Below are 13,451 nucleotides of genomic sequence, written 5' to 3'. Positions count from 1 at the left end.
AGCCTCGGCCACAGTGTATGAATGTGTGTGAATGGTGAATGGTTCCTGTCCTATGTAAAAGCGCTTTGAGTAGTCGTTGAGACTAGAAAAGTGCTATATAATACCCATTTGCATCTTTTTCTTTTAAGAAGATTTGCAGCAAATTACAAACTAGTTTGAAAGGGGAAATGAAATAGTGGCATATTCAGCACTCGAGAACATCTAATCTGAACCAAGTGAGGCAATTCTGGCCCAGACTTTGAAACAGAATGACAAAGGTCTGTTAATTTCTAATAACATCATCTAAAAATGCATCATCTAAATGTGTGTTTCAAACACAGTCTTTGTGAAAGCAACCTACACCCTTTTGTTTAGTTGTGTGTACTGTTATTAAGTATTCTTTGTTGTATTTCTGTTGTCAGTAGTGCTTTTGATCTTTACTCTTTCCCTCAATTTCTGTTGTATGGCATGTTTTTTTAGAAATAAAAGTGGCCTGGCTATATCTGAACAAGGAGAGTCCCAATCAGGGGCAATTCTAGGATCAGACCTTTAGGGGGGCGCAGCCCCTAATGACATTGTTACACGATTACACAATGATTAATCATTATCATTTTTTGGGGGACTGAGATGAAATTTATGGTGGCTTGAGCCCCCACTAAAAAAAGTCTAACATTGCCAATGGTCCCAGTAACAATAACAGCAATCATATTAATACATCTGTTTGTATAGCACTAGAATTTAGCCATACAGATGTTGATGATTGAATCTCTAGAGGAAGTGTTTACCAGAGTTTGGGAGTTCTGACAGCCAAAAGCCAGAATCCCCTCTGGTCAAAGAATTGGATCTGGGTACAGCTAGAAGTAACTGGTTAGATGATCTTAGACCCCGTACGGTCGGATGTTAAAAGACCTAATTTACACTCTGGGTCAAATCCAAGTTCTGCTTTAAAAGTGAGTAATATAATTGAAAATCAATTGGACAAAGTAAAAGAAAGCCAGTGAAATTATGCTCAGTGGTGTAACGTTCTTGGACTGCAGCTATGTTACTTTTATATACTTATTGAATTGCTCTTTTCTTACTCTTATTCTTACCTTGAATCGGACTGTGAGCAGCTGCAACTGAACATATTCCCTGGGGGGATCAATTAAGTGTCCTGATTCTGACTCCCTTTTGTTAATACACATTAATATAATAGCTTGGCAGCAGAAGTTTGAACCAGTTGTAGCTGGAAGTTGCTTCTGACTAATGCAGGAACCGTGGCTGTAATCATTTCAAGAAATGAATACATATACTGTACACTGGTAAAAAGTGTATGCATCTATTATATATAATATACACTTTTTACTTTTTAATGTACAGTATATCTGTATATACTGTACATGCTACTGTATGATATATATATATATATATGTATATATATATGTGTGTGTATATTGATCACAAAAAAGTAATTGAGGGCTGTTTTTCTAAGTGCTTATGCTGAATGAAACGGGGGCAATTGTAACACGCTCAATTTCTGACACGTACTCTGCACACGCTTAGTATGATCCTCTCTCTGCCTGTGGAAAAGTGGTCAAATTGAAAAAATTTTCAACAAAAAAACAGATTTTGAGGTATGACAGTTTCTTTTTAGATGACAGGTGTTGCTAGCTAGCATACAAGTATGCTATTTATCGTGGCTCAATGTAAGCAGAAAGTGTGATTATTATATAGCCTATGAATACAATGGACTTTCAACTCCATTCAAATAATAAAACACCTAGTTGACATAGAAATAGACTTTTGCTTTGAATGCATGCCTGACATCTAAAAGAATTTGAACCATATACAAAGTAAATGATTAGATAATACAGCAGTAATCTGAGTACTTTAAGGTGTGGTTTTATTTAAGATAAAGTGGGTTAATATGACTTGTGGGGGCAATTGTAGCACTCTGACTTTTTGCATAAAATGTAAGATTTTAGTCTTGTCCTTATTAGAGTAAATATATCAATTGTATCATTACTTAGTGCACATATGTTTCTTATATCAAACGATGAGTAGTGTATTTCAAGTAGTCTGTGAGTTAGTTATGAAGGAAAATGTAAAAATGTTTCCAATTGCCCATCTCCACTACACACTGGTCCAAATTTAGAACGGAATATATGTATTCAATAATAAATCATATGCTTTTTATTCATTTACCGATCTTTTGTAATAATTTATCTGTAATGTCACCATTCTGTTTCCTCCTTATATGTCCCCATGGCAACAACATCCATTCGTCTATATACGTCACAGCTGTGTTTTCTATTGTCCACATACCATGCTGCTAAAAGGAGACCTACCTTGTTCCTTGTAGTAAATACGAACTACAAAGTGAGTGCCGCTTTCCCTCTAAGTTTCAGTACGATTTAGTTCAGTTGGATTTGCCAGCGCACCGATTTAACAACGTTATTTGCTGTCTCGGATTGCTAACGTTAATGAACAGCTAGCCGGCTAAGCTAGCCCAGCTAACGTTATGTGTTGTGACTAGCACTTGGTGTTGCTAATGCGAATGCTAATTTGTTGTAAGTGCCATTTGGCACTTTTCTTAGTCTGCTATTGTCAGTCTAACCGTATTCTTACACGCTAATCCTCTTCTCATACTTGTATCTGTGTGACGCGGAGTTAAAGATGTGCATAACAGTGCAGTAAAACGTGATTGACCAGCTAACATTACAGCTAACGTTAGTGCTAGCCACATTTAGCTACTTTGCTTGGTATACCAATGTATGAGCCAGCGACACAACTGCAGTTAATCTGCCAGTGAGGTTGTTGGACGGAATGAATGTACACACTGAAACGTGTTAAGTTAAAGAATACATGTGACTACCTATTGGGCGAAGGAACAAGACTTTGCTTTAGCATTTTCGTAGCTTTTTGGTAACGTTAGCGGAGCTCTTTGTTTGCTAACACTTTGCTAATAGCAATAGCAGTGTGCACGTGAGGGGCGTTTGGGAATTTCATATTTGTCCCAATTTCAGCATCAGAGTGACCTATTATTAAAACTCATAGGCGTAATCCTTATACACGTGTGTTTCGCGTTTCTGTTGTAGCAGCTTACTTTATCACTGAGGCTTGTGTAAAGGTTTGCAAAATGTAAACAAACATCAGTCGTGGGCCCCTTCCATAAAAAAATAAGGGTAGCCATTATCCAGAACCCCCTCAAATCCAAAACAAGGACTTATGTCAAGATCCTACTTCTTGAACAGGCCGAAAAACTGTACATGTTTTGCTCTTCATGAAAATTATATAGGCAATCTCAACATATAAACTGGGAATAGTGCTACTATAAATTACTATATAATCATGTGCAATTCAGTTTACATCTTTTTTTTTTTTGCAGCTGACCTACTCATTTTACTGTAATGCTATCCTAAAGACTAAGACAATATCAAAAGGGGGCTAACGCTATGCACTCTTGTTTTAGTTCAGTGGTTCTTGACCTTTTTGGGACCAGTGCCCCCCTATAAAATAAGATGTAGTCTAATTGCCATGAATATTAAATGATTAAGGCCTATTATTGTTACTATGATCAAGAATTATCAAAAAAATCATATAATTGAATGAAAAATGTTTGACAGCTATGTTCATAGACTTATTAAAGGTAAATAAAGTTTAATATGGACTTCATGGAATTCATGCAGCTGCAGTGCCAGTACGCAGTTTATACAAGGTCCTGTCCCTTTCCCATGAAGGCAGCATGGAGCTGCACCACACATTAAAACACATGTTTTAATATTGCAGACCACAGTTTCTTACAAGTAGCTTGCTCTACCACTCCCCTTGACAAGCACTGTTTTAGTGGCATACATTCTTAGTGGTATTTCACTTACTATTGACTTTTAATATGCCGCCGATGGCACATGGCATTTAGAAACAGTACATTATATGTTACTTATGTTCCACTGGCACACCACTGATTCTTACTGATATGCCACTTTTAAATGGCACATTACTTTTGTTCAACTGACAGATACTGCTCTTCACCGACATATACTGATGATGTGTCACTATGGTTTTAGTGTCATTTTCTGATTGATTGTGGCATGCCACTTTGACAAGCTAATTGTATTTTCTCCAAGTTTTGGATGCTGGTAGAGATTGTTAGTGCAAACTAGGCCTATGTCAAAAAATATGATCACAATGATTTTTTTTCCAAATTGATCAATATCGATATTTATCACAATAAATAATATAATAATACAGACGGTTTTAAGAGTATCCTGATAATGACTGAAGCCTGAAGAAACCAGAGGGTTCATTAGTTAAACTTTAGAATATGGTTTATTATTATTTTATAACATAAAAAATAGAACGTAATTTAACAGTTAACTGTGCAAGCATGCTTTATCTGCCTTAACAAAACAGTACAGGGTGGCTGTGGCACAGTGGTAGAGCCTGCTAATCGAAAGGTTGTGAGTTTGATCCCTGGCCCTGCAGTCCAATGTTGAAGTGTCCTTGGGCAAGACACTGAACCCCGAGTTGCGCCATTGGTGTGTGAATGTGTGTGAGTGTTTATTTGATGAGCAGGTGGCACCTTGTACGGCAGCTTTGGCCACAGTGTATGAATGTGTGTGAATGGAGCATGGTTCCTGTACTATGTAGAAGTACTTTGAGTAGTCATAGACTAATTAGTATTGTAAAGCTGTGACTACTGTCACATTCCTTTTGGCGGGGCAGCTAACATCTCAAAAGAAAAGTGTATCACAAAAGCCCCGCCCTTGCACATTTAAGTACTCCGCTGTAACATAACACATTAAATATGTACTGGTTTTAAATCCCTCAAATGTTTTAGAGGTAGAAATCAGAGTAAAAAGTGCAAAATGTAAACATTTTAATTGTAAACCAGTCATTATGCTATATATTTTGTAAAACCCCATTATAGGTTTTTGGCCAGAAAGACTAGTCTGTCCACAGTCTCTCTCTCTCTCTCTATATGTAATTGATTGATGTTCTTTAGATTTATCTACCTTTGAAAGTGTATTATTTGTTATCATTGTCCATCCGATGTGTGAAGGCTATATCTCCTTCTAATGTGTGGGAGCAATCATCTTTAGGCAACATTTTGACAACAGGTTTTACATGGTAGTGTGAAACACGATTTCTCTAATAACCTTTTTTATTTTTGTACTGCTTTCCACTGCACTCATGAATCCACGTGTTTTCCTGCCGTATGGACTTCACAGCTTACCCGAACTTAAACGATTCCTTGTGTTTTGTTCTCTGCTGCTCTCCTTCTTTAGTGGACCGCAGTCTGAAGCGCCGGCAGGTGAAGCCCCTTGCTGCCTCTCTTTTAGATGCCTTGGATTATGACAGCTCAGATGACAGTGACTTTGAAGTGGGAGATGCCTCAGGTGAGCACAATCGGACTAGCCTTATGTAACAGAAACAGAAAACAGACAGAAACACTGAAGGATTAAGTTGATAGTGAAAGAGGAAAAGAAAAAAGATGAAATGAATAGCAGTACGGAGACTCAATTATGTTGTAATGGTTTTGTGTTGTGATAGGATCCGAGGGCACCGGCAACGGCAGTGACGAGGAAGGGTCCAAAGCGAGCGCTGCAGGCTCAGAGAGCGACTCGGACAACGCCGGTTCTGCAGACGACTGCATAGATGAAGAGGAGGCCAAAGACCTGGCTGCCGAGGACAACTTAACGGAAGATGAAGAGAAGACCAAACAGCAGCCTTCCTCAGACAGCTCCACCAAAGACAGCCTCGCCGCCACCCCACCCAAAGGCCGACGCAAGAGCAAGAAGGCGCCCGAGGCTGAGCCTGATCCTGAGCCTGAGCCGGATCCTGAGCCTGCCGCAGGCGCCGCCACTGAATCCAACTCAGCGCCAGGCGCTGGCAGCGCTAGCACCGAAGAGTCTCAGACCGAGCCCAAGAAATGGAATTTCCGCAGGAACCGCCCCCTGCTGGACTTCACCACTATGGAAGAGCTGAACGAGATGGACGACTACGACAGCGAGGATGATAACGACTGGAGACCCACAGCGGGAAAGAAGAAAGGAAAAGCAGCCGCTCAAAAAGGAGGAGTGGAGGAAGAGGAGGGCGGCAGTGGCAGCGCTAGTGATGACGACGACGACAACGACGATGAGGACGACGACGATGATGATGATGATGAGGATGACGACGACGACAATGCCAAGGAGGATGGTGATGACAACAGCAGCACCAACAACAACAATAACAACAGCAGCAGTGACAGTGACAAAGAAGTGAAGAAGCCCAAGAAGAAGGCAAAGAGCACCAGCGCTTTTGATGAAGAGCTGACTAATGACAGCATGTCCCAGGGAAAGGGCAATGAGGTGAGCGCAGTGGTGGAAGAAGTATTCAGATATGTAAAAATACTATGTTAGTAAAAGTACTGGATTGAAAATTTTACTTACGTAAAAGTATGTAAGTATCCTCGGGGAAATGTACTCACATTTACATACTTACAAGTATTACAAGTAAAAGTACTCAATGCAGAAAAATTCCTCACGTTTTAGAAACTGGAAATGATCCAAACAGTTCTGCCAATCAACCAAGTGATTAATCGGCCAATCATTTCAGCTGGACTTGTAGGCCGTTATATTGTTTAATTTATAATAAAAAATCATATTTTATAAACTACGTGTGTTAAGTGTACAAAAATCTTAATGTATTAAGTAACTAGTAACTAAAGCTGTCAGATGAATGTAGTGGAGTAAAAAGTACTGTAATTCTCTCTGAAATGTAGTGGAGTAGAAGTACATAGTGGCATGAAACGTAAAGTACAAGTACCTCAATTTGTACTTAAGTACATTACTTGAGTAAATGTACTTACATTTCACCACTGGATGAGTGACAACTGAAAACATGTTTTTGCTTTAGCATTCAGATCTGCGGTGCTCTCTTTTGGTATTCTGTACCCAAAATTGTTTTTGGTTCCATGACGTCACCCCACCTGAGCATTGACCAATCAGAAGGCCTTTAGCTGTCTGTCCACTGAACACATTTTTCGCATACTGTAATCAAGTTATTTTCTTTTACAACTTGTTTGTTTTGTGTACCATTGGCTGTTCTATCAAGCTATCAGTCAGAGTACAGGCTGAAACACAATACAAAAGAGCCAGACTTTCAACGCAGCCCACATCAGAGTTCTAGCTAATATCTCCTTATAGGCGGTTTTCACAACGCCTCATCAGACCGGAAGTTAACATATTGGAGGTACTCCGCATCACAACAAAGCACAGGCACTGAAGTACATCCCGAACTTTGTCAAGGAAAGTGGTTATTTATTGCTGTGTTTTAGGTTGTACCGATAGGTCAGGCTGAGAAAACCATTTTGAATATTATTGACTTCCAAAAGTTAAAAAACCGGGGCGAGAAATACCAGAAGTTATCAGAGGAAAGGAGGCGCTTGTGGTTGGCGAAGCTCAAACTCACTCAGATAGTGTACAGTTTAGATAGCAAACTGGAGCTCTTTGAAATGAAAAAAAAAGATCGAGAATCACTTGGCTACACCTTGAGTATTGCAATGATATCATACAGTTAAGGTTAGGTTGATTAAAGACGTTATTGCATTACTTACTTTGGCCTTCACAACACAACGGTTGTTAATGACTTGGTACTGCGTCTCCCTCACTCATCCACATAGCTACCATCTGGTTATAAGCCTCCAAACCTTTGTAACCTTAAGGTCTACAGCTGTGTATGGGCTCGGCAAGAAAACCATGTAGTTGACTATATCGGGATATGCAACTGAAGGAAGAATCACCGGGTAGTCATGGATCCCGTAAGGGGTAGCTGACTCGTAGGGATTGGCACCGCCAATAAACTGTAATTTCTCGAAATATCGCACCTTTTCTTGTGGTCCAAGTCCTTCCCTATATGTCTTTGCATCTAGGATGCTGCTCTGTTGTTTAGACATGGCTACAGTCACTTAAAATATCCAAAGTGCACAATACTCCACTATACTTTGTTCAGTTGTTTAGACCGAGTGCCTCCAATATGGCCGCACATCCAGGTTACTGCCCAGAACGTCACGCTGGTGAAATCCCTCTATTAGGGCTGCAACCATTAGTCAATAAATCGATTCACAGAAAAAGTAATCGTCAACAATTTTGATAATCAATTACTTGTATAATGTAATTTTGGATTCTGAGCTGAGGCGGTTTGCTGACTTGAAATGCGGCTGATTTACAGGAAGGTTACACCAAATACCGAATCAACTGGATAAGGTTCTGCCGAATTTGAAACCAAGTCCTACTGCGGAAGCACCAGTACTGAATAGAACAACGTTCATTCTACAGTGTAAGAAAGTCAGTGAAATTCACAGTGGAGACATCACTCACATTTCCCACAATATAGTTGAAAAGTGTTAGTGGTTAAATTATAGTTGGCAAAAGTTTGTATTGAATGATCAGATTCTTAGTCTTGTTGACTTATTCTCTGATTATGATAGTGCCTGATTTATTTCATAATTGTGTGAACAAGCAGCTTATATATTACATGATATAATTTCCAATGAAGATTATTCATACTTTCTCTTTATTTGGACAAAATTCTTATGGACCCTACTTTTTGCTAATAGTCAAACGGCTCAGTGAGAGAACTGCTACACTATTGAGCTCCTGATTGTCAATTTAAATGCACGTTATACCAGTTATGTAACCCACTGCCGATGAATGAGGTATTTGGCCTGCACATTGGCTACATTGTATGGCAATCCATAATACCAAACAACAATATGAGTCACAAAGTCACCATATAATTCAGTGAGAGGTTTAGATGGTATCAGAGTAATTCCAGGAGAATTCCTGCCTTTGTTGTAATCGACAGTGTCCATGAGCATTGTACATGGGATTTACTAGCTGTCAGTTATCGGATCTGTGGTCAGATCAAAGGGAGGGGACGCCGATAACTGGCTTTACAGTGTCTCTGTCTCCTCAACCCTCAGGATGCCTTGCTGGACCGATCCCAAACCTGGAGCACTCAGCACATCCTCATCTGCTGCGTCTGTCTGGGAGACAACAGCGAGGACGCAGATGAGATCATCCAGTGTGACAACTGTGGGGTGACCGTGCACGAAGGTAAGCCGCAAAGTTAAGGCTCATTTATGCTTCTGCAGAGGCTCCACGCGGATCTTTTGCCGCAAGCTACTTAAGTGGCCTAAAGTTTATACTTGTGCGTTGGTGTGTGTGCTGATTACTTTAAGGGAATAGCAGAGCCGGTGCGTGTGTGCGTGTGTGCGCGTGTGCGCGTGTGTGTGTGTGTGTGTGTGTGTGTGTGTGTGTGTGTGTGTGTGTGTGTGTGTGTGTGTGTGTGTGTGTGTGTGTGTGTGTGTGTGTGTGTGTGTGTGTGTGTGTGTGTGTGTGTGTGTGTGTGTGTGTGTGTGTGTGTGTGTGTGTGGTAGAGCGAGTAAGAGAGTGACGGTGATTAGATTTGGAGCGTGAACCACCTCTAGAGTCATAGTGGGAGAAGTGTCTCCCCTGTGCTTTCTGAAATCTGTAGCAGGAACAATTATCCCTCTCCTTGATTTCCTGTTGTTTATGGAGAAGGAGAACCAGGAAATGAGCCGGGGGGGGGGAAATAGTAATGCATTGCCAGACCTTCCTACACTCTACACAGCGGTGTGGTGGAGAGTCTGGCTAGTCCACACAGCATTCCTTGATGTGAGACAACCTGCTCTGGTCTATTGGCATTTCTTTTAACCAATCACATTCGTCTTGGGTGGCGCTAAGTGCCGAGCGGAGCCACGCAAAATAGTCTCAGGTAGGAACTTGTTTTGGTGGAACACGTTTTACGTTCAAAAGTTGTTTTAGTCGTGCAACAGAGAACTCAGATCGGACAGATAGTCTAGCTAGCGGTCTGGATTTACCCTGCAGAGATCTGAGGACCAGGTAACCATAGTCCTCAGAAATCCACCGGAGGTTAGAATTACAACACAAAGAAAGAGGAAGGTAAGGGGCAACATGTAGTTAAATGTTTGGAGAGGTGCACCTTAGTCTACAACGTAGGGTCCGGCATAGGGGCCAGCCTAGGGTCTGCATCTCCACCTACCTATGTACGTACCAACGGCGTTGATCAAACGCAAAAGCAGATATCTTTCTTTAGTGCAATATACAAGTGTGTTGATATGCAGAGCCGCTAAAGACTCTAAATCAGAGTCTCAGACCAGGTATCTGTCTCGACTACTTCATAAAGTGACTGCTTAGAGACAAGATCAATGACTCTGTGAGTTATCTCGTTTGGATTGGTGCTGTCCCAGACATCCGTAGTTAAGGCTGACCATGCAAGGTGGATCAGTGGGACACCAGTCATTTTCCATTCATTTATTTCCCGTTGTTGGACTAATTTGGACGCACCAGACAAATGAAGACAGGCTGAAAAGAGCTGCTCTTTTTAATTTGGACAGAAAACGTTTATCACAATCATTTAGTGTGTCTAGATATATGCACAGCATGTGCCATTGAACAAAAAAGTTTAGTGGTTTTTAATTTGAACTAGAATATTAATTAGAAATGCTGAAACGATTAATCGATTTGTCTCTTAAAATAAATTGATGTAATATAAGTTAATTAAGTCTTTTATCAGACAAAATTGCCAGATGTTTACTTATAATACAGCCTCTCAAATATGAAGATGTGCTGCTTTTCCTCATTTTGTAAATTGGAACATTGTTCAGGGACAGGCAGAGGATGTTAGAGCAGCATGGGCCTGTATTCATTAAGAAGACAATTTTTCAATCATCAAAGCCTTGACCGAGCATGTTTTAGATCTGTAGGCCATTGCTCTGTAGCAAGTCAAGGTCTGTTTTCTTTATCTCTGCACCTGTTGTTCTTGACACATTACAAACCTGGAGGAAGCACCTTTTGAACATCCAATTCAGACACAAAGCACAACAAAGGAGGCCTGCTCGCTATGAGATACATCCATGATTTTATCTTTGAGGATCAATATACAGTCATTTGGCCTGCTCCTTTAATTTCCCTATCTTTCTTTTTGTGAATGTGGCCAGGGCTTTTATGAGATTATTTTTGTGTTCTATTTTAAAGAAGAGAAAAACCTAACGCCTCTTCTTATCCATTTTCTTCTTTTTGACATGATCTAAATGCAGCTTGATAGGTGGACCTCTGAGTCTGCATGCTCTTGCATCTTTTTCGAGCCATTTTTCCCCCAGTTGTTTACCCCAGCCACTCTCCAAGATGAATATCTATGCGCACACCCTACACCAATCCAGTTGAATGTGGTGTGATAAGGCTGTTCTTTTAAGTTCAGTGGATGGGACAAGAACTCCACCTTATTCCACTCATTCCCACATTACAAGCATAGGGAATCCCTGCTAACGATAACTAGGTTACCATACCAGTATACTGTATTACAAAATTATTATTATTAGGTCAGTTACAATGATCTTTCAAAGAATTAAAGTGGATCACATAATCAGCTACCTTGTTCATATATGTAGTCACACATACTTAGGGCTGCAGCTATTGATTATTTTAGTGGTTGAATATTGTACAATTTTTCCATTGAGTAATCGGATAACATACTTTTGTTTTATTGAGGACCCCTTTCTTGCTATTTTCTCTCTCTTCTTGCATTTTGCAATCCAGGTCTTAAATGTATCTTTATATGGTTGGTTGATATTTTCTTCCTCTGAGACATGTCTAATCTCTCTGAAAAGTCACAGATGGGACTAAGTGGTGTGCTGTAGAGGCCACTTCCTATCTTCGTTTCCAACCTATGAATGGTCCGGGGCAGTGAAATATAGAACTTAGTTCCAGCAGTTCCTGTGTACTTGGATGGGTATATCAATAGTGCTAATGGAGGTTTAATTTATGACATATGGTCTAATCCAGGGGTCTTCAACGTTTTCCAGGCCAAGGACCCCCAAACTGATGGCGAGATGGAGCGGGGACCCCCTAATTATATATATTGTATAACATTGTGTTATATCAAACTGGTCCTATAGTGCCATGTGTGCATTGATGACTGAAAGACATCTTCTGCCTCCATTTATCTGTTTACTACAGTGTGTTGAATTCATGTTAATGTGTATTTAAAGACATTTCAATTAGTGGAAAAAATTGCAGGGGGGGGGGGGGAATATAAAAAAAGTCTAATCAACTAAAACTTTCGCGACCCCCATGCAGTACCTCGCGGACCCCCTGTTGAAGACCCCTGGTCTAATCCTTAAATTATACATCAAATTACATTATCTCCCAGGACTTTTGTTCTCATTCCTTAGTTAAGACATGTCTAGTGGTTAAAGCCAAGATCTATATAAAAAAAAAAATGATTTCCATTTTCAAAAATACTGCAAATTTATTGAAATGTCACCAGTCATGTCAACATGAAGGAATATATCCAAGAGTGGCCCCAGTAGTTTAGTAAAGTGGTTTGTGTACCTTGGAGCTGTGTTGTCAGGGGAAATAGTTCCTGGTAGATTCCATAGACTGTAAATAAAGATGCAGGACACCATTGGTGATTTTAGACCCTTTTTAAAACTTCATCACAGACCCCCCCCCAAAAAAAATTAATACATTTTAGTGCTTCAATTAAGAGTTTTTGAACTTGTCTGTTAGTGACAGATGACAAACAGGTTCAGAGGGTTTGACAGAGGTTTAATATTTTGTGTGTCTCTCGCCGATGCTAGGCACCTGTAACCCTGTCAAGGCAAGGGTTAACAGAAACATAATTTTGGCCAATTGGAGGTGTATCAAAGTTCTGCCCATACATCTGCTGGACAAATTGTGAGTCAATTCTAGCTGTCTTTCATGACGTTCCACCCTGTTTTTATAGCAACAAATAACTAATAAAAACCTAACTTTAAGAGAGCACCCACTTGAACAAACATCAGTATAATCAGAACTACCTAAACAGACAAACCATCTTTGGGGAAAAATGTATTTGACATGTGTCACACACAGGGAGCTGTCTGTTGTTACGTTGATCTCAAAGGAGCGTCCGATTCCGCTAAGGGAAGCCTGGGTTCTTCTTCTCTTGCGCCTGTCCGCGTCGCGATGCCCACACGGCCAACACTGGGGGAAAATAAGGGCAGCTCTCAGTCACGTACAACACCAAACAATTCTTTTCCACACATTCCCAGAGGACAGCTAGAGGACTTTCCTTTACTTATCTGATCACATGCGTTGAACTCCTCATTTGGGTGGCTGCAGTCCCCCTGTTGCTTTGGGCTCTGAGGACGTAGTCCAGTCTGCAGCACCATGCGTTCACCAGCACTTCCGACGATCCGTCACGGCTGCCCCTGCTCCAGCCCGTCCGCTCACCCCCATGTCCTCTCCTCCTCAGTAGGCCAACTTTGCTGTCCTCCATGTCAGTCCAACTCCACGCTCTCTCACTCTTCCTTTGTGCCTGTTTACCCGAGATCTCCTCCTCGCTTCTGGCCGGTCCGTGTTTCCCAATCAGCCCCCAGGGGGCCGTCCAGATGTTTTGGTTTAGCTTATACAGTCGATACA

The 13,451-nt window shown here is 40.8% G+C and overlaps 1 protein-coding gene across 5 annotated transcripts in view; it reads left to right on the top strand.

Annotated features, from left to right (window-relative positions):
• Nucleotides 1–2,231: 2,231 nt before the first annotated feature.
• Nucleotides 2,232–13,451, top strand: part of phf14 (PHD finger protein 14) — a 102,728-nt gene continuing 91,508 nt past the window's right edge. For all 5 annotated transcript variants that reach the window (XR_004334933.1, XM_032535293.1, XM_032535294.1 and 2 more), the window contains exons 1-4: nucleotides 2,232–2,337; nucleotides 5,247–5,357; nucleotides 5,512–6,311; nucleotides 8,927–9,059. Coding sequence is in view for 4 of the 5 variants with exons in the window: in XM_032535293.1 (XP_032391184.1) it covers nucleotide 2,337; nucleotides 5,247–5,357; nucleotides 5,512–6,311; nucleotides 8,927–9,059 (1,045 nt within the window). In the remaining variant the exon portion in view is untranslated. The remainder of the gene's footprint in view (nucleotides 2,338–5,246; nucleotides 5,358–5,511; nucleotides 6,312–8,926; nucleotides 9,060–13,451) is intronic.

This window comes from Etheostoma spectabile, chromosome 14 (genome assembly GCF_008692095.1).
Source record: "Etheostoma spectabile isolate EspeVRDwgs_2016 chromosome 14, UIUC_Espe_1.0, whole genome shotgun sequence".
Taxonomy (NCBI): domain Eukaryota; kingdom Metazoa; phylum Chordata; class Actinopteri; order Perciformes; family Percidae; genus Etheostoma; species Etheostoma spectabile.
The sequence above is the reverse complement of the archived record's forward strand: the minus strand, read 5'-3'. Positions and strand labels throughout refer to the sequence as shown.